Source organism: Herpailurus yagouaroundi, unplaced genomic scaffold (genome assembly GCF_014898765.1).
Source record: "Herpailurus yagouaroundi ecotype Mexico unplaced genomic scaffold, PumYag 194, whole genome shotgun sequence".
Lineage (NCBI taxonomy): Eukaryota > Metazoa > Chordata > Mammalia > Carnivora > Felidae > Herpailurus > Herpailurus yagouaroundi.
In genome coordinates, this window is record NW_024412425.1 from 939,087 (window position 1) to 961,681 (window position 22,595).

General features: G+C 51.9%; 1 protein-coding gene across 2 annotated transcripts in view; it reads right to left on the reverse strand.

Moving 5' to 3' along the window:
- Window positions 1–464: 464 nt before the first annotated feature.
- Window positions 465–22,595, reverse strand: part of SAMD4B (sterile alpha motif domain containing 4B) — a 33,721-nt gene continuing 11,590 nt past the window's right edge. The window contains exons 2-12 of one of the 2 annotated variants that reach the window (XM_040445893.1): window positions 13,321–13,791; window positions 8,725–8,964; window positions 8,056–8,165; window positions 7,830–7,916; window positions 6,781–7,123; window positions 6,054–6,139; window positions 5,447–5,565; window positions 4,686–4,884; window positions 4,371–4,494; window positions 2,099–2,182; window positions 465–1,889 (exon numbers count right to left, since the gene is read on the reverse strand). In XM_040445893.1, the coding sequence (XP_040301827.1) occupies window positions 1,861–1,889; window positions 2,099–2,182; window positions 4,371–4,494; window positions 4,686–4,884; window positions 5,447–5,565; window positions 6,054–6,139; window positions 6,781–7,123; window positions 7,830–7,916; window positions 8,056–8,165; window positions 8,725–8,964; window positions 13,321–13,791 (1,892 nt within the window). In that variant the 3' untranslated portion in view covers window positions 465–1,860. The other variant, XM_040445894.1, reaches the window with a different exon arrangement.

Genomic DNA, 22,595 nt, shown 5'->3' on the forward strand with positions numbered 1-22,595 from the left:
GGGGGGTGTCCCTCACCACCTCCCAGTGCCAGGCAGAGCCTGCTCACCCTGATGGGTAGCAAAGAAGACAGGACTTGGCTGGGAGGCGGTGAGGGTCCTGTAAGAGGGACACCCTGCTGATTCCAAACGAGGTGGCCCCTGTCCATCCCACTTCCCGGGGCTATTGGGAGGGGGACTGGAGAAGCCCTGGGAGCTTGAGGGGAATGAGCAAAGGCACAGAAACATGGCGGGGCCGGGGTGGGGACTTGCATAGGTTGATGAGTGTGCAAGAGGTACATAAATAAACCTGACACCCCACCCAGCCCGGCACTGGGAGAGGAGGTGGGGACCTTAGCAGATCCCCAGGGCCACCCTCCCCCCTGGCTTTCTCCCCCTCCCTGGGCTCAGAGCTGAGGGAGGGCCAGACCAGGAGGGCAGAGGCAAGAAGGTCTGGGGAATGGGGTGAGAGTGCAGGGAGGGCGGTGGTTTTAAATTTTTTTTTTTTTGGTTTTTTGTTTTTTCCCAACATTTTGTATCTTTAATAACATACACAATGGTTACCAGCCATATTCATAACAAAAGTTATTCATAAAATGTATCTAAAAATAACATTTTTTTTTTTTCCTTTTCGGTGTGAAAAGCTTGAGAATGTCCCAGTGAGGGGGGTGGGGTGGGTTGAGTAGGAAGAGGGGGTTGGAATAGGGGACCCTGGCTTCCCCACAGCCTGAACCCCCAAATCCCCTCCCTCCACCTGGGCCCCAGCACAACCCCTCAGCAGGAACAGAGACCAGAGGGTTTGTATGATTCCACGGCTGGGACAAATCTCTGGGTTATGATATAGTGTTTCACTGAAGTGAGGTCATGACAGAATGGGGGGTAGGGGAAGGATGAAAGAAAAAGCGGGGTGGGGAAAGAAACCAAAAACCAAACAATCCCCTTTCCCTTATTCCTTACCCCCAAGTCTTTAGCAACCAGACCCGGGAGTGGACAAGGGTGTGTTGGTTGTGGGAAGGGGATGTTAAGGCAACAGACTTCCTGACCTCACTCGCTGCCCTGGCTCCCGGCCTTCAACCACTGCATCTGGGGAGCCCGGGCTGGGGGGAAGTGGGGAAGGGCTAGGGGGTCTGGAGGAGGGGGCTCTGCCCTCTCCCCTTGTAAAATTCAGGCTCCCCCTGCCACTTTCTTGGCTCAGAGGCCTGGGGATTCTAAAAATGAGAGGGAATGATCAGAGAGAAAAACCGTTAAGAACTATATAAATATGCATCTTAAATAGGCCTAAGAAATTAATTGTAGAGAACCTCTGATAAACAGGGCAGAAGGAAGTGAGGGAAAGGAGAGTGGCTCCTGTCCTTGCGAATGACGAGAATGGGGAAGAAGGTGGAGAGGAGAGGACAAGAGGCTCCTCCACTCATCCACCACCTTCACCTCAGCCCCTCCCAAATAACATCCAGGAGAGCAGGTTATGTACCCCACTTCTCTCTCCACAAATGTCAGATGGTTCTGAGCAGGCCCCACAAGATAGGGGGGAGCTGCTCCCCTGGGAGGGGCAGGGGCCCGGCAGTCTGGAGGAGGCAGGGGTGGGACGGGGCCGGGTGGGGGAACGAGGGAGGGAAGGAGGGGCAGACGGGCTGGCCAGTCCCTGCCCCTTTATCCTGGCTGCCCCCTACCTCCCTGAGCCTCAGCAGAGACCCCTTGACGGGCCTGGGAGTGAGCAAGGCGTGTGCCAATGTTAAACAAAAGTTAAAAGGGTGAGAGAGTAGAAAAATACTAGAATGTATAGCTGAGCCAGCCCACCCTCTCGCTGTCGCGGAGAAGCCCGTTGGGGGTTGGCCCCCGCCCGCCGCCCAGGGAGCCTATGGGTGCGCTGGGCTGTGGGTCCCGTCAGATGGTGGAGGTTTTGTCTGTCCCATCTGTGATAAGAAAGGGAGGAAGGGAGGAAGATCAGGAACTGGCGGGAGGCCCAAGAAAAGGCGCTCGGGTAGCCTGTCATCCCAGTCAGGCCCTCCCTGGAGGCTGGCCTCCCCTAGGGACCCCTCAGGTTGCTCTGAGTTGCTCAGTTCAGAGGTGGAGACGCTGCTGGGTAGGTGGGAGCTGGGTCAGGGAAAGAGGAAATGCTCACCACCCAAGGCGTGTTCTGTCATGCTCAGACATAGAGACTCCAGAGTGGGATTGATCTCCAGGTCAGGCCCAGGGACCGGGCAGTCTGAGGGCGAGAGAGAAGGGAGGCGTGAGGACTGAACTGAGGTGGGAAGCAGAACCCAGGAGACAAAGGACTGGATGGGCTGGCATGGGGGAGGGGCTGACAGGGATAAGAGGGAAAGGAGGAAGGGAGAGAGTGGCAAGAGACCGAAAAACTGCGTGAGACATGGCACACACCAGACGGAAAGTATGACCAGGCAGAGATGAAGGACACAGACGGGCCTGGGTGCGTCATGGCGCAGGCAGAGGCTTAGCAATGCAGACAAAGCATGATCAGCCGACCGAGGAAGTGATGTGAAGCTGAGAAGCTTCCTGGAGGCCACACGCTACATGTTGCCTTAGGCACAGTCTGGGCATCTGCCCCAGGCACTGGGCAGCCCCGGGCTCCTGGACTCTGTATTTGGTGCAGAAGCTTCATTAGAACCCTTCCCATCCCCACTTGGACTTGCTTCTCTGGGCTGGATGTCATCTGGGCAGGCCCAGCAGGCGGGGCAAATCAGGACAGCAGCCATGGGGCTTGTCCTCAAACCACCTCTCAAAAGGGTCTCCTGTTCTGGTGAAACAACCCACCTCCCTGAGCCGCCCTGACCCCACCCTGCAGTGCTTAAAACCCTTCCCTTGGCTCCTCACTGCTACAGGGAGGAAGCCTGAGCTTTCTGCCTGAGTTCAGAGGACCTGCTCCCCTCTCCAGCCTCACCTGTCGTCACATTCCCAATGAACCCTGAGCTCAGACCATGTCAAGACACCTAATTGTCTCTCCTTAACAAAAAAATGTTTTGAACTTGGGCAAGTCACCTGAGTGTCAGATTCACGACTGATCTGATGGGAATGACACCAGCGCCCTCATGTGTGCAGCTGGGAGGCTCTGATTTGCCAGCGCAGGAGAGCTGCTGGACACATAGCGCAGCACAGAGCACGCCCGTAAAAAGAACGGTTTCAATTTTTTGCTCGTGGACTTCATCCATCCAGCCATTTAGCACCAGTTACAGAGGCCCACCACGTGCCAAGTCCTAGGCTAAGATGAACACAATGGCAGGGCCTCTGCCTGTGACAGATGGCACTTCATGTAATCTCCTAAATTAAAAATCTCCACCGATTTGGTAGTTTATGACACAAAGAGCTTAGGGTCACCTGCAAATCTAATTAAAAAAATTTGGGGGGGGGGGGCGCCTGGGTGGCTCAGTTGGTTAAGTGTCCGACTTCGGCTCAGGTCATAATCTCACAAACTCAAAGTTTGTGAGTTTGAGCCCCTAATCAGGCTCTGTGCCAACAGCTCAGAGCCTGGAGCCTGCTTCGGATTCTGTGTCTCCCTCTCTCTCTGCCCCTCCCCTGCTCATGCTCTCTCTCTGTCTCAAAAATAAATAAAACATTAAAAAAAAATTTTTTTTTTTTTGAGCAAACTCTACCTCCAATGTGGAGGGTCGAACTCACAACCACAACGTCAAGTGTTGCATGCTCTACTGATGAGCCAGCCAGGCGCCACCCTCAGCCGCAAACGTAAGATCTCTCCAGAGGCAGCCCTTTCCAGACCAGCCGCATCTGCCTCTGTGGCCTCGATGGCCGGCAGCAGGCCCAGCACGGCCCAGGGCGGGGTCACCCCCACTTGACGAGCAAGGCAAGGTTAGCATTCCTCTAACCTCCCTTTTGCCCACTTCACCTCATTCTGCTCTCTCACCTCTAGGCTGGCCTGTGAACAGAGAGAAAACCGCTCTCTTACATCATCCTTTAGTATAGACCTGATCCAAGAACTGACTCTTGCCTGGTTCTTGCCTGAAAGAATTCCCACTGGTTCCCAGTGCGCTGACAGGCAGGACTCCTCTCCATAGAGGCCTTGACGCTCTGTCTCATCCCCTCCACCCCTTCCAGACTGAGTATTTAATGAACTTCTAAAGAGATGGTGATAGAGACCAAGAAGGACCTTAAGATTGCAACACAGGGAGGGAGAGATGAGGAGATGCAGGGCTGGGAGTAGGGGAGAGAAAGACTGAGAGAAAGCAGACAGGATCTGAGAAAGAAAATTGAAGTGGGATGGGGGAGGGTACAAGAAAACCCACGATGTGGGAAGATGGGTGCAGAGTGGCAGGAGGTATAAGGAGAGGTGAGCAGATGAGAAAGGACAGTGGGAATCGGATTGAGAGAAAGGCCACCTAGGGTGTCGCTGAGGCAGAGCCCCATGGGTAGGGGCAGTTTACCTGGAGGGAACATGAGAATGGCCTGGGGCGACGAATGGACCGGGAGGGAGTGGGTGCGCTGCACAGAGCTGCGGCTCTGGCTGGGCATGCTGTTGCTGCCTCCGGGGTTGGCAAACCACAGGTTCTGCACGGGGCACGGGAAAAGAGAAAGTGGTGAGCTGAGAGGGAAGAGTCCCAGGCCCAGGCGCCATGGAGCTGGCAAAGGAGCCGCTCCCTTCCACGCCGGGCCCAGATGCAGAGATATGGACACACACAGCCCAGGCACCACCACCCCAAACCCAGAAGTGCCACGTCCTCTGCTTCCGACCGGCTCACCTGTCGGCCCTGGCCCCCAAGACTGGGGCTAGTGAGGGCATGTCGCGGGGAGATGCCCCCAATGCCCGAAGGGCTCAGAAGGCCCATCCTGCCGGGCGGGAGGGCCCGGGGAGGCATGGGGAACTGCCGCTGGGTCCGCCGGGCTACCCCCATCCCCACAGAGCCAGCTATGGGAAGCGAGTTGGAGCCGAACGCCCAGCTGTGAGACAGAAGGCAGGGTGTCAGTTTAGGTGGATGGGGATGGGGCCCCTCTGTCCGTCCCTTCCTCACTTCCCCCCACAATCCCCATGGGAAGGACAGAACACAGACCTGCTCTGAGCAAGGACTCCCCGTCCAAGCCCTTGCATCACACACGCTCTCTTCTCCTGCCCCAAGGTACCCCCAGGATGGAGACAGGAGCAAAGGTCTCCTCACATCCACTTACAGCACTTCTCCTAACTTCAACTCTCAAATGCGATATTTGCTATTTGGGGTGAGAAGGGACCTCAGAGCCCCCTGCATGGAGGCGAGAACAAGGGACAGGCAAAGGGATGGGTGCTGGTTTTTGCCAGCTCGGCACCCTGTTCTGGTGGTCAGAACACACCCTGATTTTCTTCTGGGAGAGTCTTCACTGGGTGACTCGTATAAGGCCACTCAGCGGATTGAATGAGGACAACCAATTCCCGGCCCGCCACGCCAGTGACCCTCCCCGCGCTCTCCATCCACCAACGAGGGCCCAGAGAAGGAAGGTCCCTGCGCCCCAGCCCCCACCCCCCACTCACCCTTTCTGCTGCCGGTAGCTCTGCATCTCTAGTGCGGCTTTGCGCGGGAAGGTCCGCAGGAGCTTCAGCACTTGCTGTTTCCAGGACAGCAGCCGTTTCTTCTGCGTCTCCGTGAACGCCTAGGATTGGGAGGGCGAGGCAGGGAGGGTACGCTTTCAGATCTGCCTTCCACTCACCCACTCATTTACTGACCGCCTGCTCGGTGCCAGGCAATGCTGGGACGCAGGGGTGACCTGTGCACACAGAGCTCACAGTTTAGTTGAGAAGATAATACACACGTGATCTAAACTGTGACGAGCCCTGTGAGGAAGAAGCCCAGGAGCAGAAGACTGATCTGCCGCGAAGGCCCAGTGAAGGCGTTCCTGAGGTGTATACGCTGGAAATGAGAGCCGAGGGACCAGCAGCAGGGAGGGGAAACTGGCTCCCAAAAAAGGAATAGGTATTAAGGCTCTGAGAAGGAGAGCACAGGGTACCCACTGAAGCCAACACTGGTGAGAGACGAGGGTGGGTGCCAGCCGGGCAGGGCCCTGAGGACCACATGAGGGATGTGGATCCTGAGAGGGACAGGGCAGCCTTTCCCTTCTTGGGACTCTAGAGAAGGCCTCACCTCATGAGTCAGGCACTTTTCAATGAGCTGGAGGTAACTGGTGATGTTCTCCTCGTCTGGTCGGGACACCAGCAGCTGGGTGCACACTGTGGGACAGGGGAGAGGAAGGTCGGCCCCAGCACGTCCCCTGCCATAGTCTAGCTCCCCCGGTCCCTGCCGGCCAGCATCGGAGGAAGAGGAAACTCAGGCTGGATGAGCTCTAGCTATGTGCCAAGCACAGCCCCTGGCTATCGTTAGGATATAAAAGCCCACCAGAGTGGTACAGAGAAGTTGAATCATTTGCCCCAGGTCACACAGCTAAAATGATATGGACCCAAGTGTAAAATCTGCTATGCCATGCTGCCTTAGGAAAGGCTGAGCCCGTTATGAGTTTCAACATATCCGTCTGTGGACTTTAGTTCCTTGTGAAAGAAGCCGTGGGTTTGCCTCGCACCGACTGTACACCACTTCCACCGACACACTGTCTGGTCTTCTGCTCGGGCTGGAGACACTCTGAAGGTAAGTAAAAGTTGTCTCGTACCATCAACCTGGACACACCTGAGGGCAGACGTTCTGCTCTGGACACACTTGCTACTTTCAGTCTCAGCTACTCTCTGAAGTGATCTAGTTCCCAGGGTACTCTAAAAAAGCTGTTCCCACCATTTAACTTGGATTGGATCCCTGACGACTGGTTCACTTGGCTCCCTGTCCCCAAACTTCTTGAGGGGCCTTGGGGGGGGGGTCTCACCTTTGCCCATCACCCGTGTAAACTGGCTGGGGATGTCTCCGTCGGCGACGGGAGCCGGGGCTGGCTCACTGCCATCAGTGGGAGCTGGAGCTGGTGGAGGGGGGTAGCTCTCTGCAGCTGGAGGGTCCTTGGCCTCAGTGCCCTTGTCTGTGCCGGGGTGAGCCAGGGGAGGCTCAGCACCTGGCAGTGGTGGCTCCCCCCGGCTCCCATCCTTGGCAGTAGGGGTGGCGGCAGCGGCAGCAGCCACGGTGGCTTGGAGGACGCTGTAGGCCTTGATGGGGGTGATAATTATCTGCTGCAGCTCCTGCAGAGCGTTTCGCAGATTCCCTCCTTCCAGCACATCCTGAGTAGGGAGGACACAGACAGGGTCACATGCTGACCCCCACAGCTACGTAGAATGACTATACAAGCGAGGTCAGACAGAGATCGGAGAGGGCTGGTGGAACCCTGGGTCCTAGCACTTAAGAGAAAGGAAGTAAGGGCACTACACGCTCACACACACGTACACATCTGTATATGCATATCCTTCTTCCCCCCTCGCGGTGACGTTCCATGGGGCTCAAGGAGGTCTGATGCTGGGGTCTCAGGGTCCCGCCAAGAATGGGACCAGATTCAGACCCAGAGATTCAGATCAAGACACTGGGGGTGGGGGTGGGAAGCAGAAGTCAAGTGGCAGGAAAAGGGGACAAGGAATGCAAATTGAGGCAGATACGGAAGGGGAGCGAGTGGATGAGAACCAAACGGAAAGAGAGATCATGCACACAGGGAGACATTCAGACATCAGACACCAGAAATACCACTAAGAAATGGAAAAGAGAGGGAACAGAAGGGACCGAGTTAACAAAGTCTGGAGACAAAGACCAGGACAAAAAGGGGAGCCTCTCAGCCACAAGCAAGCGACCCCGGTGATCTGACTTGCACCTGGCCTCCCTCCCTAGGGCTGGGGCCACTGGACATCAGACCTGAGGGCTGTGAAGGCCCCAAGGGGAGGCTACCCAGAGCCAGTGGGCAGCCGGCTGGCCTTGAAGACGGGGATACCAGGTCCTCACCTTCTCCAGGGACTTGAGGACGCTCTGCCTCTCACGCAGCTTCTGGATGCTGAGGGCTATCTTGTGGCGGGCACCTTTGGTGACATTCTGTGGTAGGGGCAGAAGGGGATAGATACTTTGGGGTGCCCCAACAAGGCCTGAGGAGATGCAAGAGGCTTGGGCTTCAAGAGTACTGTCAAAATGGTGTCACCCCCAACACCTTCCCTGATGGTCCCCTTGGCTTCACCTGAGACTCCAGGTGCTGCTCAGTCAGTGTCATCATCTCCTCGTAGCTCATCTGTGAGAAGAGGGCTGCGTACTTGTGCAAGCGGAGGCTCTTGAGCCATGAGGGTACATCTGTGGAAAAGGAGAGCAAGAGGTCAGGAGTCCGGCCCTTGTGACCAGGGCAGAGGGAGGACTGTGGGGAGGAACCAGGAATAAACCAGAGGCAACATTAAAGATGCAGAAAACTGGGAGGAGTAAGCGGAAGCCAAGGGTCCAAAAACCACTTCTGCCCAGCCACACCCTTGTAGGTGGCCTTCCCTGACAGCAGGACATCTGACCCTCCTGAGCTGTTCGACTGGGTATGTACTAGGATGGCCTCATCGATGTCCCTAAAAGTCTTCCTAGAAGCTCTGTTCCATCAGCTACCACTCTGTCCTGGCTTCCTTGTCAGGCTAGGGTGTCGGAGGGCACGGATTTCTCCCACACCAGAGTAGGGCCTGTGGGGATCTCTCTGCTCAGTCTTGAGCCTTAAGGGCAGGGACTCTCTCCTCCCCTCAGACCTGTCCCTGCCTAGGGCAGGGTAGAGGGTGACAGGAAGGTGGAAGCTGGAAGCTTCCAGCTCCCTTCTGTCCTCTAAGCCATGCAGAAGCCTCTCTTCAGAGGGTCCTAGTGCTGCCCTCCCCTGTCATACCTTTCATGCCACTGCCGTCCTCCTGGAAGGTGTTCCGGCTGGAGCCCTGCTCCTCCGTCTGCTCACTGCCAGAGGAGGCCACGCTGCTCTGGGGTGAGAGGGGTGCGTGGTCGGGCGTGGTGAAAGCAGCCCGGGCCCCGAGCTCCTCCGGACTCGGCCACTCACCAGGGGCCTGGGGGCTCGTGGGGATGAGAGACATGGAGCGCTTCAGCGGGCTGGGGTGAATTTGGCAGGGGAGACCTGGCCAGAGGGGGAGAGGCAAGAGGTCAGGCTTGGAGATCTGACCACAGGAGATTGTGCCCCCCTGGTTGGTGCCATGGATGGCCGCTCAGCCCCAGAATCCAACAAGGGGAAGGGACCCTGGGGTGTGAGGGGAACCACCTCCCAGATAGTGCTCGTTCCCTCACTCCCCACACTCAACCCATCGGCAAGCTCTCCGCCACATCTCTGAATCTCTCTACTTCCTCTTCCAGCACTCTGGTCCTAGTCACTGGTGTCCCTTGTTGGAATTACTGCCACAGCCTCCTTATTGGTTTCTTGCCTTCCTTCTTGCCTCCTACAGCCCCATTCACCTCACAGAAGCCATGTTGATCCTTCTAAAAATGCAAATCTGACCAAGTCAATCCCTTCCCTTCACACTGAGCATAAAATTCAAACTCTTCCACATGCCTACAAGGCCTGGCAGGACCTGGACCCTTTGACCTCTCACCTCCCACAGCTCACCTGTCAGTTCAAGCCTTTTTAGCTTTTACTCCCCCACCCCCACCCCCCATTTGTTCCTGGAACACTCAAGCTGTCCAACCTCAGACTTGTGCACTTGCTTTCTTCTTGTCTTCCTGATCTTGGCAGTTGGCTTCCTCAAATCTCATCTCAAGCAAGCATGACATCTCTTCCGAGGCCTTCCTTGACTAGCTGCCCACCACCAATCTTGGTTACTCCATCATAGGATACTTACTTATCTTCTTTACAGCACCCATGACAAACTGAAGTGATCTTACCTAGTTATTTGTTTACCTGCTTATTAACTGTATACCCCCCTGCTACGATACAAGATCTGTGACAACATCTTTGTATCGTCAGTAATTACAGTGGAGCCTGGCCCAGAGGAGCTGCTTCATTAGTATTTGTACAGTAAATGAATGAACGAAATAAACTGCTTCCTCAACATCCCTGTCATTGGGTCTTACCACCTGCCAAAGTTTTTTTCTGGTACTGAGCTAAAATCAGCCACCCATGAGGCCCAGTGACTCAGGGTGAATCGAGGCCTTCTTCCACAGGATGTTTCACACCCTCCATCCATCCCATTCCTGAGGTAGGAAAAGGGATTCAACTTGATTTGAACCATTCTCAGGACAGGGCAGGTTTCCACGAGCGTCCAGACCTTCACATGGAGCTATTCCCTCTGCCTAGCTCACTGTTCTTCCACCCTTCCCTGACAGCCACTTCAGCCTTCGCTCCTCACTCAAGTGTTACCTCTTCTATGACTCCTTCCTCTGCATTCCCTGGGGCCCTGTATTACTGCCTCAAGCCTAGCATTTACTGCCTCCATCACTAGCCTGCCTCTTGCACTGGACTCTGGGCTCATGTAGAACAGCAACCCCACCCACGCATTTCTGCATTGCCATGACCAGGTGCAGGGTTATGATACACAAGAGCCCTCAATTTCATAAAAGCCAAAAAGAGGGCACCTATGGACCTGAGGGTGCCTCTAAGCTTGGCATAGGGAATCCAAAAGTACCCAAAGTCAAAAAAAAAAAAAAAAAAAAAAAAAAAAAAAAAGACAAGGAAACGAAGCCAAAAAACCTCACCCTGGGTAGGTGAGCACATCAAAGCTCAGGGAACAGAAGCCCTTTGCCCCAGTTCCCAGAGCAAGTTTGGGAGGCACAGACCTAAGAACCCTAGCCTTGTTTCTGATGGAAAGGCTGGAATTCCTGTCAGTCCTCCACTGAAACTCAGCCCAGGAAGGACAACCAGCCCGGTACAGGCTCCAAAGCACCTTCCCTCATCTATGACAATATCTATGTTCCTAGCCAGGAAATCACCTGAGGGAAAGGGCAGTGCACTGATAGCCCCCTAAGGCTAGCCTCCACCTCTGCTGTGACCTCTGGGGTCCTCTGCTCAGGGCTCCTTCCAAGGCTCTGGTTTTCCAGAAAATGGCACCTTCTAGGCCCTAGGGGACTTGGTATAGGTTTTTCTTTTTTTCTGTGGCCTGTCTTGGTGCCTATGGCTTCTTCCTCCTTCCCTCTCAGCCAAGAAGAAGGCAGGCAAGGCTGAGAGGGCAGGAAATTATCTTGATTGGAATGATCGTGCAGTTCCCGAGGAGTGCTGCTTGGCCAGGCACTGGGGTGGAGGCTGGCCACAGCATGAGGGCTATAAAAACAGGAATGCCGGCCGGAGATCCAGGGCCTCACACTCTCCGAGAAACCCTGGTCTGTCCTTGGCAGCACCCCAAACCCACCCTGCCTGCCCTTACAGGCCAGTCCTTGCTGCTCCCCACTCAAAAATATTTTAATGGTTTCCTGTTTCCTGCAACTGCTTGAAATTGAAAAGCTTCACCCTATCCTTCAAGGCCCCCCAGAATGTGGCCCTAATATACTGAGATCTGGGAGTGACAGATCTGCACTGAAATTCTGGCTCCGCCACCTATTAACTTTATGATCCTGGGCAAGTCACTTTATTTGCCCCCTCTGCCTCCGTTTCCAAGTAATGTCCTTGGCACAGGGGCAGGCACATAGTAAACGTGGATGTTGGCTACTGCAATTACTCGTTTAAATCCCTGCACCTCTCCATCCCAGCCAGACATGTCTGCATACTCCAATTTGCCACCCCGTGCCTTCCTTTCATGCTATGTCCTCTACCTGGAATGCCCAATTCCTTTCTCTCTTCTGGTTCACACCCCCTTTCTGACAATGTTCTTGCTTAGTCCTTTCATAGCTGCTATTCCTACTGGGGGGAGGAAGAAATGCATGGGCACCCTGCATGGTAACCCCTCCCATTGATGAGGTCTGAGCATCTATGGGAGGGTCACTTTTAGGTGGAGGCAATGTAGCAGAGTAGTTACAAGTATGAGCTGTGGAGCCACACTGCATGGATTTCAATGCTGGCTATACCACCTGGGGCAAGTGACTCTTCTGTGAATCAGCCAAAGAATCTGTATGTATAAAGTTCTCAGAACAGCTTTTGGAAAAGACCGAATGCTCAATAATCTTAGCTAGAATTATCATTATTAGTATATTTTCTCCATTTGGACCCAGAAACTATGATGCTCTGAGACTATAAAACAAGGTCTAACACCCTCTGGGTTGCCAGAGTTGCCAGAAATGCCCTCCATCCCTGTTTTCCCTGATTCTTACCAACACCTAGGAGGGAGGCAGGTGGCCAGGACATCCATATTAAACTGGGGAAAGAAAGATACTCAGGGGACAGAGGGTGTGTACCAGGTGCCACAGAGCTGGGTACCAGAGACCCAGGGTTCACCCCGCCCACTGGCATGGATGACATTTCACTGCCACTCTCTTGACTTGTTTTAGCCAGTACCAGCCAGCCAAAGGGGACCAGCCATCTTGAGGTGAAATCTTGGAAACCTCTCCCCTGGAGTCAGGTAATATTATCTCACCAAGTCTCGGAAATCCCGCTTTCCCTTACCTTGTTCATTTCCACTAGTATTTCAGAAACTCACTAGAATACCAGCTCCTACTGCTCACCCCAGCCTCTGGGGTGCTTACCAAGATAGCCCTTTCTAGACCACTTGGTTGGAGAACAGCATTGTGGCCAGAGGCAGGCTCTGGTGTCAGACTTCCCAAGTCTGAACTGTGGCCAGTTCTACTACTTGTTATGACTTCTCCTCTTTGGATCTCAGTGTTCTCATCTATAGAATGAGGCCGATGATAAGGTTGTGACCAGGACTAAACGAGATCATGTCAGAAAAGTGCTCACAGCACAGTCAATGCTCAACACTACCTACCGTTACTACTACCATATAGAGTGAATTACATCTTATATATAAACAGGCTTACAGACACAGATTTCTCAGAAACAATGCTATTCGCTGAAACCACATCCACAAATCCACCATGTCTAAGCTGGAATGGACCTTAGATTTTGGCCATTAACTCAATACTTTCAGAGGCCAAGCAGGTGTCAGACATGCCCAAAGGGAGGTAGGTGGTGGGGCCAGAGGCCAACTGGGGTACATGTGCAGGGTCTGAAGGGGGTGGACAATATTTAATCCTTCAACCCCTTCTTACTGCTGCTATAGGAATACAAGCCTTGAGTTTTCAGATTTTTTTTTTTTCCTTTTTAAGAGAAGCTGAAATCTGGAGTTTTAGGGGAAAATTCTCAATTTCTTATGTCACCAAATTTATTTTAAAGCATAAGACAAAACCAAAGTTTCAATGTGTTTGGGCTCAACAAAACAAGTCTGTAGGTCAGATATGGCTTCTGGAATGTCAGTTCACAACCTCTGCACTGCCTCATAAAGCTGAGGCCCCGGATAAGTTATGAGACTTGCCCAGGACCAAAGAGCAAGTAAAGAGAGAGAGCCCAGTTTGACCTTTTTCAAGTAGGTATGGCCTCCTGGGACCCCCACTCCCTCACCTGTGTTTGCATTGCTCCCAATACTGTTGATGGCTGGCGGCACTGAGCTGGATGGGTGGAAGGGCACGTGTCCATTTTCCCGGGGTGGTTTGTCCTGCCAGCCTGGCCCTGCCTCCCCAGGGCCCAGCTCTGCAGGGCCCCCCCATTCATCTGAGCCTTGGCGAGAGTGGTAGGTAGGCTCAGGCCGGGTGCGGAAGCCGCTGGCCAGCCGCTCTTCCAGGTGGCTCAGCCAGAGGGCCAGTGCATTGCGGTCCTCCAGTGTGGTGGCCGGGTGGATGAGGGCGTAAGAGAGCAGCTGGCGGCTCTCCTCGATGAAGGCATTGCTCTCGATCGAGTAGGCCAGCACTTTCTGCAGCAGTCTCATGTACTCCGACTTGGCCTCCGTGTTGCCTGGCTGAAGCAGGGGCAGGTGGGACAGCAGGAGGGATACCACCTTCTCTTTGGACTCCTGCTGCCACTGGCTGACGACGGCTACAGGGGGAACAAAGGGAATGTCAGAGAAGCCAGGGTAGGGGACTCCCTCAGCTCCAATCTCCTTTCCCTTCCCCCTTCATGACCCCTTGACCTCTGAGCTGGTCCTTCATACAGGTGAGACCAAATGCACTCACCCTACTTCCAGAGTAATTTTTCCTGGTTCCAACACTCCTACTCTCCAATACCTGCTGTGGCCCCCCAATCAGCCAAACTTCCTACTCTGGAATCTGAGCTCCTCCTGCTGTCCCCAGGCCTGTCCTTCTCGTTGTATCCCTGTTCTTTATCTCCATGGCCTCTATCTCCTTTCCCCTATCAGAAGAGCCTCCTCCCTGACAGCGGATGACAATGGAATACAATGGTTAAAAGTCTGGGCTCTGTAATCAGACAGTTTGGACTCCAACTTACTAGCTAGATCTTGGGCAAGTCATCTTGAACCTCACTGCACACGGATTTCCTAACCTGAATAGTTTTGGGGATAATTACAGTACCCAATTCACAGTGTTCCTCTGAGATCCAATAAGCTGATAAAGAATGGAAAGTGGCCAGGCATATAAAAGAATATATTTACTAAATGCTTGCTGTTTAAGTGGTAGAGACCAGCCTCTAGATTTTCCTCTTCCAATTGGTCCCATTCACCCAGACGGATTTGTCTTCTCAAAAGCACACCAAATGTCATGTTCCTGACCAGGAGCTTCCAATGGCAACCAACAGACTCAAGTTCAGGAACTCCTAGCCAACAGCACCTTCATTTTTAGGGCACTCGCCACCTCCTATTCCTCTAGATAAAGATGTGGGATACCCCCACATTCCCTGGGGCTCTCTCCACATCACATTCATCCAAGTTTCCACACTTACACTGAGATCCAAGGCTTGAACCTACAATAATATCTCTCCTCCCATTTGAATTCTGTCTTTTAATGGACTGCCTAAACCTGCCCTCCTCCAGGAAGCCTCACTGGCCAGTCCATGCCACAGTGATCTGGTGACATCTCCTTCCTATCCCACAGTGTGAGGGCCTAAATCTGTCTCATGGAGATGAGCCAGGTTTCCCCTTTTGACCCAGAAGGTCACTCCCTAAGTAATAAGGCCCCAGACCCGCCACATAAAGGTGGCCTTGGGAAGGAGCTATTACAGGTCTTCCTTGAAAACCTTGTTACCATTTCTGTGACTAGCTCAATGGACTGCAGGGTGGGAGAAAATGCTACAGGGCAAAGGAAACACTTAACATCTGTAGCCCTAAGAAAATGAATCATACGCAACTCCCTACTCACCGTATAACTGCACATTCTCTTGGCCTGGGACTCTCTGCTCTAAGCTGCCTAAAGAACCTCTGTTTAAGTGCCCAGGGATTCATCTATTCATTCAGAGTCATCAATTCCTGCTATGCCCATAGTACTGGCCAAAACAGAACAGTAATACTACACAATAATAATGATAATGAATACCATTTATTGAGCACTTACTATATTCCAGACACTATGCTAAGAACCTCACCTCAACTCTTTTTAACATTGCCATCTTATGTCTGCCCCTCCCCCACTCATGCTCTTTCTCTCTCTCTCAAATATAAATAAACATTAAAAAAAATTAAAAAACAAAAAAAGGGGCACCTGGGTGGCTCAGTCAGTTAAGCGTCTGACTTCGGCTCAGGTCATGATCTCGCAGTTTGTGAGTTCGAGGCCCACATCAAGCTCTGTGCTGACAACTCAGAGCCTAGAGCCTGCTTCAGAGTCTAGTCTCCCTCTCTCTCTGCCCCTCCCCTGCTCATGCTCTTTCTCCTTCTCTCAAATATAAATAAACATTAAACAAACAAACAAAAAACATTGCCATCTTATGGATGAGGGACTAAATTTCAGGAGGTGGAATCACTTTCTCAAAGAGACAGAGCCAAGACCTGAGCCCAGGTCTGTCAGCTTCTAGAATTGGGAGGAACATTTACCAACAACACTATACTAGTTCTTCAATGCCAAATCTCTTGTTCTCCACCCCCTTCCCCCTCCGCCATCCTTGGCTTTCCAGATCTCATGCAGGACCTACCGCTCAAGGCTAGGAAACCTTGTTGAACCAGCTTCCCAAGACTACAAGGCTGTCTCTTAGGTCATCTCCACATCTAAGGATGTTTCCAAGGTGGGACAGGCCTTCCTGACTTGAGGAAGCCTTCACCTTTCCCACCCCCCACCTCCACATGGCACTAGATCATATAGGAATGAATACCCTGGTACCCCATTCCCCTGGCTTAATCCCTGAGTTTTTGGCTCTTGATGAGGAGAAATAGCGTGATGAAGATTAGGGACAGAAAGTCAAAGACTTATATCCCAGCTGTGTTATGCAGTTGCCTGGGCAATACACTTCCTCCTCTGGAAGGGAGGGATTACAGGTCTGCTGAGAGGATTTAGGGAGACAGTGCATGTAAAGCACCTGACAGACTCTGCCCACAGTAAGCACTCAGTATGACTCAGTGATTGGTGTTTTTCTCCCTTCTCCTCCAACAGTCAGCCTACTCCTTCCAGCCCTACCCTGATGTTCTCAATCGCTGTTGTTTAGGCCTTACAGAGTAGCCAGAGGCATCTGGGACAGAGAGAAGCCTTGTCCAGTCCCTCCCCCACCCCAGGATACTGCCAGGACCCCAGGGCTAAGGGACACAGCTTCTCCTCTGGTACTGCCAGGGGACGTGACAGAACAGCCCCAAGGGTTGGGCTCAATGAAGGACCTTGTTCTACGATGGAGAAAGGAGAGAGTGGTTTTGGACGACTGGAGGCTGACCCTGGGGAAATGTGTGCTCATGTGTCTGTGTAGCGGTGTGGTGGGGAGGGCGGGCCTCCCATGACTGGGAAGCATCAGTGAGCACTGGATCTGGTCCAAGGAATTTGCGCAGCCTCAGGCCCCTTGGGGTGAGCCCAGCTGGGGCTGCAGATGACGGGTGGGGATGAAACTTCGTTTCCTGCTCAGATCAGAAAAGTCTGGCCCAGAGTTGGGGCACAGCGGGGGCCCAATGAATACCTGCAGAATTGAACCCAGATGGTCTCCTAGAAGGTAGTGGTGTCTATGTGTGTATAGCGTGCCCTCTCGAGGATCCCCTGACCTCAGGTGACCCTGTTTCATATCCTAACAGAGTATACTGAGTAAGGGCACAAGTTCAACAGGCAAACTTGCCTGGATTCAAAATCTACCTCTGCTTCTATGAGCTAGGTCAACATATTTGTGGGCCAGTCCTTTAACCTCTCGGAGCCTGGTCTCCTTTTCTGTACAGTGGGGGTAGTAAAAGCCACTATGTCACAGGGTTGTTGTAAAGGTTCAATGAGACAATCATGCAAAGCACCTGACACGTGTTAAGTACTCCTGTCATTTTAAACGTTATTGTCCTTGCTTTTGGTTGAAGATCTAGAGCCCACGCTGTTTCAGGGCCGTGGGGAGCAAGTAATATGGGAGGGCACATCTGGGACTCCCCCTTAAGATTCCCAACAGGGGTGGGGGATTTCGTGCAGTTATTTACCAAAAACAGACATATCTCTGGTTCCCCTGAGCTAGACGTACAACAAGCAATGATGAAATTCTGGAGGTGGGCGGATGGGGGAGGGGGCTGGGAATGCCATGATGCCAATGGCTGCTTCTCACCAAGCTGCAAACCCAGATTCTGCAGGCACGGAGAGGACCAGAGACACTGTGCATGAGTACCCTCCTTGGCCAGGTGACCAAAGCTAAATAGGTCATGACCCTGGGTCCTGGCAAATCATAGGAGCCAAATATATCTTGGAGACTGCCACAGAGCAAATCCATTTTTACGTGCTGGGCTGTTGCAATAATCGTGGCAGCCTCAGGCACTAGTCACAGGGGCTGGGGTTTGGCTGCAAACATGCCCTTCTCTATCTCACCCCAGCTCACACAAACATGGGGGAGGGCCAGGGGGCTCACATTTTTGTTTGATGAACTGTGTCAGTAGAGCTTGAAAGGGAGGGTGGAGGCATGAGAGTTGAGCTCCGGTGACTCATTCAGCCACGGCCCCCTCCTGACCTCAGTTTCCCCACCCAGATTCAGTAAGCCAGATAGGGAGGAGCTTAAACCTGCTGGATACAGGGACTCTGACTCAGAGGACAGGAGGAGGAAAGAAATGCAGGAAATGTGGCCTAGGAAGCTGAAGGACCTGGGAGGGAAGGGGATTTCAGCTTCCCTGGCTCTATTCTTTTGGTCCAAGTCAGCATCAGGAGGAAAGAGAGGACTAGCATTACTGTTACAGCTCCACACAGGCAGGGAAGACAGCATTGGGAGAAGCAACAGGGATGACAACAAGGGGAAACCTGGGGCCTCTCCTTCCTGTTCCACAGACCCTTAGGGTATTGCTTTTCTGTTCCTGGGTATTGTTTCAGATTCTGCTTCTATGAAACCAATGCTGGCTGCCTGGGTTTGGGGGACTTCCTTGAACCCTCCCAACTGCTTGAGAGGAAGAGCCCAGACCAGATTCCCCTTCTACAGCCCCAACTCCCCACTCCCAGCAGGTCACCACCTTCCTGGGCCCACCCAGCATCAGCGTCAGTATCAAGACAAGTGGTTCTCCACTGGATGCACGCAAGAGCCAACTAGGGAGCTTAAAAAATATTAGACTCGTTGGGGATAGGACCCAGGCCTCAGATTATTTTTATAGAGTCCCTGAGTGATTCTGACATGAAGCCAGGGTTGGGACTCGCCTAGATCAAGCCGTCTGTACTCCCTGCCTTTTTTTTTTTTTTTTTTTTTAAGTTTATTTTATTTGAGAGGGAGGGAGAGAAAGAGTGTGCAACATGCAATGAGCAGGAGAGGGGCAGAGAGAGAGAGAGAATCCCAAGTAGGCTCCGTGCTGTGCTGTCAGCACAGAGCCTGATGCAAGCCTCAATCACACAAACTGTGAGATCATAACCTGAGCCGAAATCCAGAGTCAGATGCTTAGCGAACTAGCCACCAGGTCTCCTATCTGCCCATTTCTTTCTTTCCTTCCTTCCTCCCTCCCCCACTTTTTTTTTCAAAAGACAGTGAGCACAGGGGAGGGGGCAGAGAGAGAGAAAGAGAATCTTAATCAGGCTGTACACTAAGTGCGGAGCCTGACACAGGGCTCGATCCCACAACCCTGGGATCATGACCTGAGCCAAAATCAAGAGTTGGAACACTCAACTGACTGAGTCACCCAGGCACCCCCCATCTCATAAAATATTAAGAGCTATTCCTTTAGAAAAATGTGCTGAGCCCCCAAAGTTATATGCTTGGCTGTGGCTCTACCTTCTTTGGTACGTTATTTCAGAGCCCAAGAGGCACTTGGAGAGTTATGGATCCTCAGGCTCAAGAGGGGTGGAACTGGTCCAATGCACAAGAGGTTTTAGTGGCAGAGTTGGATCTAGAACTCCTGGATGTTCTGATTCCTATTCTCATGTCCTGTAACAAATGAATCATCCAGCAGAGCATCATCTCTCAAACTGTCTAGTCAGCAGAAGAACTTGGATACGTGTTCCCAGGCCCATCCCCTCAGGATTCTGATTTCAGGGGTTGGGTCAGGGTTGGGGCCGTGGGGAGGCTGGATTTTAAGAGTCACTTCCCTCCCACCAGGTGATGTGGACAATGACGCAAGTTTGGGAAACGCAAGGGAATGGGAAGCCCATAACAAACAAGGGAAGAGATAAAGTCAGAGGATGCACAGTTCCTCCCACAAGGTAGGCCTCTAGGCCCAGGAAGAAGCTACTTCCTTCACAAATAAGGCAAGGGGGCTGTTCTACTTGAGGGAGGGACCGAGACAGGAGACACAGGCCTCCTTAGTCTTGGAGCCCCCATGTCTATTATTATTATTATTATTATTATTATTATTATTATTTTGGTGTTTGTTTATTTTTGAGGGAGAGCAAGCAAGTGTGCACGCAAGCAGGGCAGGGGCAAAGAGAGGTGGGCAGAGGACCCAAAGCAGGCTCTGTGCTGACACCAGTGAGCCCAATGTGGGGCCTGAACTCAGAAACTCCAAGATCATGACCTGAGCTGAAGTCGGATGCTCAACCGACTGAGCCACCCAGGTGCCCCAGAGTCCCCATGTCCATTAAGAGTCATTTAACGGTCTGCAGAATTTGCCTCTGTGACCACTTCTCTCTCTAGTCATGCTCTGCTCTAGTCCTGACAGGTTTCCTGCTGACTCTGATATACACCATAGCCCTCCTTCTCTCATTCTAAGTTTTCCCTACCTCTCCATCTAAGTACCAGCTTGTTATATATTCTTGCCATCTAACCTGGGGCTGCGGCTGAAGACCTCGATTCCTATTTTCATTCATCAGTGAATTCGTTCCACATCAATTCTCAACCCTGGCTAGGCGTTACCCCCAAATCCCAGTGCAAACCATCTGGGATGAGCATCAGGTTCTTGGTATAAAGGGTGCCGTGTCTTTTTAAGGCGATGTGGTAACCAGGAATCTTTTACATCCACATCACTTCAAACTAGCAGTTCCATAGAATTCTAGGAATTTATCTTAGAGATGCTTAATGGGTACTCATCGCAGCACTGTTTGTATGAGCGAGACCAGACAGACCATAAAGTAGAGCCTACTGGTCAGGAGCAAGAGCTCTAAAGTCAAATTCCAGTTCCACCTGTGACCAGTGGTATGACCCAGGGCAAGTCACTAAACCTCTCCAGACCTCAGTCTCCTTGTCACTAAACCTCTCCAGACCTCAGTCTACTCATCTATAAAATGAGGGAACAGTAAGACTACCTTACAGAGCTGTTGTGAAGACTAAATGAGTAATAAACGTAAAGAACTGTTTGATACCCAGGTAGGCCTCTATAAATACCTATTCTTCCTATTACGCAGCCATTAACAATGAGGCATATACATGTGTGCTGAATATGAAATGATCTTCAAGTTACACTGTTAAATGAAATTGGTTAATATGCACAGCGTTCTACTCTATATATTAAAATGATCTGGGCGCCTGGGTGGCTCAGCTGGTTAAGCAGCCAACTCTTGGTTTCAGGGCTTTGCGCTGACAGCGTGGAGCCTGCTTAGGATTCTCCCTCTCCCTCTCCCTCTCCCTCTCCCTCTCCCTCTCCCTCTCTCTGCCCCTTCCCTTACACATGCTCTTTCTCTCTCAAAATAAATAACTAAATAAACTTAAAAAAAAAAAAAAAAGATCAAAACGGGGTGCCTGGGTGGCTCAGTCAGTTAAGCATCCAACTTCAGCTCAGGTCATGATCTTCATTCAGGCTCGTGGGTTCGAGCCCCATGTCAGGCTCTGTGCTGACAGCTAAGAGCCTGGAGCCTGCTTCGGATTCTGTGTGTCCCTCTCTTTCTGCCCCTCCCAAACTCGTACTCTCTCTCTCTCAAAAATAAATAAAACATTAAAACATTTTAAACAAATGATCAAAATAATGAAAAAGCTGAAGGGAGACTATGTGCATACTCATACATCACAGAATCTCTCACAAAACATACACCAATTGGGAAGATGGAAGTATGGAAGGGAGATCTCACTTTTTACTTTTCATAGGGTTTGATTTTACAAGTTTTGAAAACAAATGCAAAAATTAAACATGCTCTAATAAATAGAATAAACACCACTGGTGATTCTGAGATACAGACAAGATTGGTACTTAGTGCTCATCCAACTGCCTTCACAGGATGGGGTGGTAGGGAAGTGTGACAAAGCTGCATAAGAAAATGGCCTGCCCCACAGGAGCCCTACTTGGGGGCACAGCCATACCACAACCAAGAACTCCTGCCACTGATGTCAGAGCAGAGATGAGCCCTCCCTGGTGTGGAGGGGTGTGAAGCTGCTGAGCTCTGAGCCTGCTGTAGTCTTGCTAGATTCTTGCTCTCACTGTCTGCCAGAACTGGGACTTAAAGCCGGTGTGAGTCCTGGCCCGAGGAGCCACCTCACCCTATAACCATGGTGCTTCTCTGACTTGTACGTAAATATTCGGAAAAATAAAGGGGATTGTTACGAAGGCAATGGGCCTGGGGAGATGAGGGAAGCCAGGCAACTCTGTGGCTCCTAGCAGCCCATGGGGATTTCCTTACCTATGAAATGGGGAAAATAACAGTACCGATTTCATGGGGTTGTTGTGAGGACTAAATGAGTTATTCACAATAAAAACAATTGACATTTACTGAGTGTTTACTACATGCCAGGCACTGTTCTCAAAGCTCACAACGACCCTAAAATGTAAGCATAGTTACTATCTTGGTTTTAGAGAGGAAGAAACCAAGGCTCAGAAAGTTACTTTGTTATATTGCAAATGACAGACCTGGGATCTAACCCTAGACAGTCTGACCCTAGAGCCACTAAAAAACACTGCTTTCCAAGTTAGTATATAAGTACAGCCAGTACTTGGTGTGTCCTAAGGGCTTAACGTGAGCTATTATTATGGGGGAGAAGGTGGGAAGGGTTTGGATGCACTGACACGGAGCCCCTGGGTCCCCTTTCCAGTTAGCTTCAAGTACGCACGAAATGTCCTCTTCTCTGGCCTCCATCTCTCTCACCCACCACTGAGGTCAACAGCTCTCCATCCCGCCCTGTGGAAGCCTAGAGGCCAGAATGGCTTCAGCAGTGTGTCCTGAGAGGGTTCTCTGGCCTGACTCCTGTCTATGACTGGGGCCCCTGAGAGAGTTCTAGAGAAGCCTGGCTCACCAGGCTCCTGGTACACACTCTACTGAGTGCTTAGGGAACTGATACGGACTATACCTAAATTGAAATTCTCTTGAAGCTATTTATGCCTTAAGTCCAACCTACCTTTGTGCCTACAGAACAGTTTAAGATTACTTGTGAATTTCTAAAATTCTCTCCTAGCTCTGGTGTCCCAG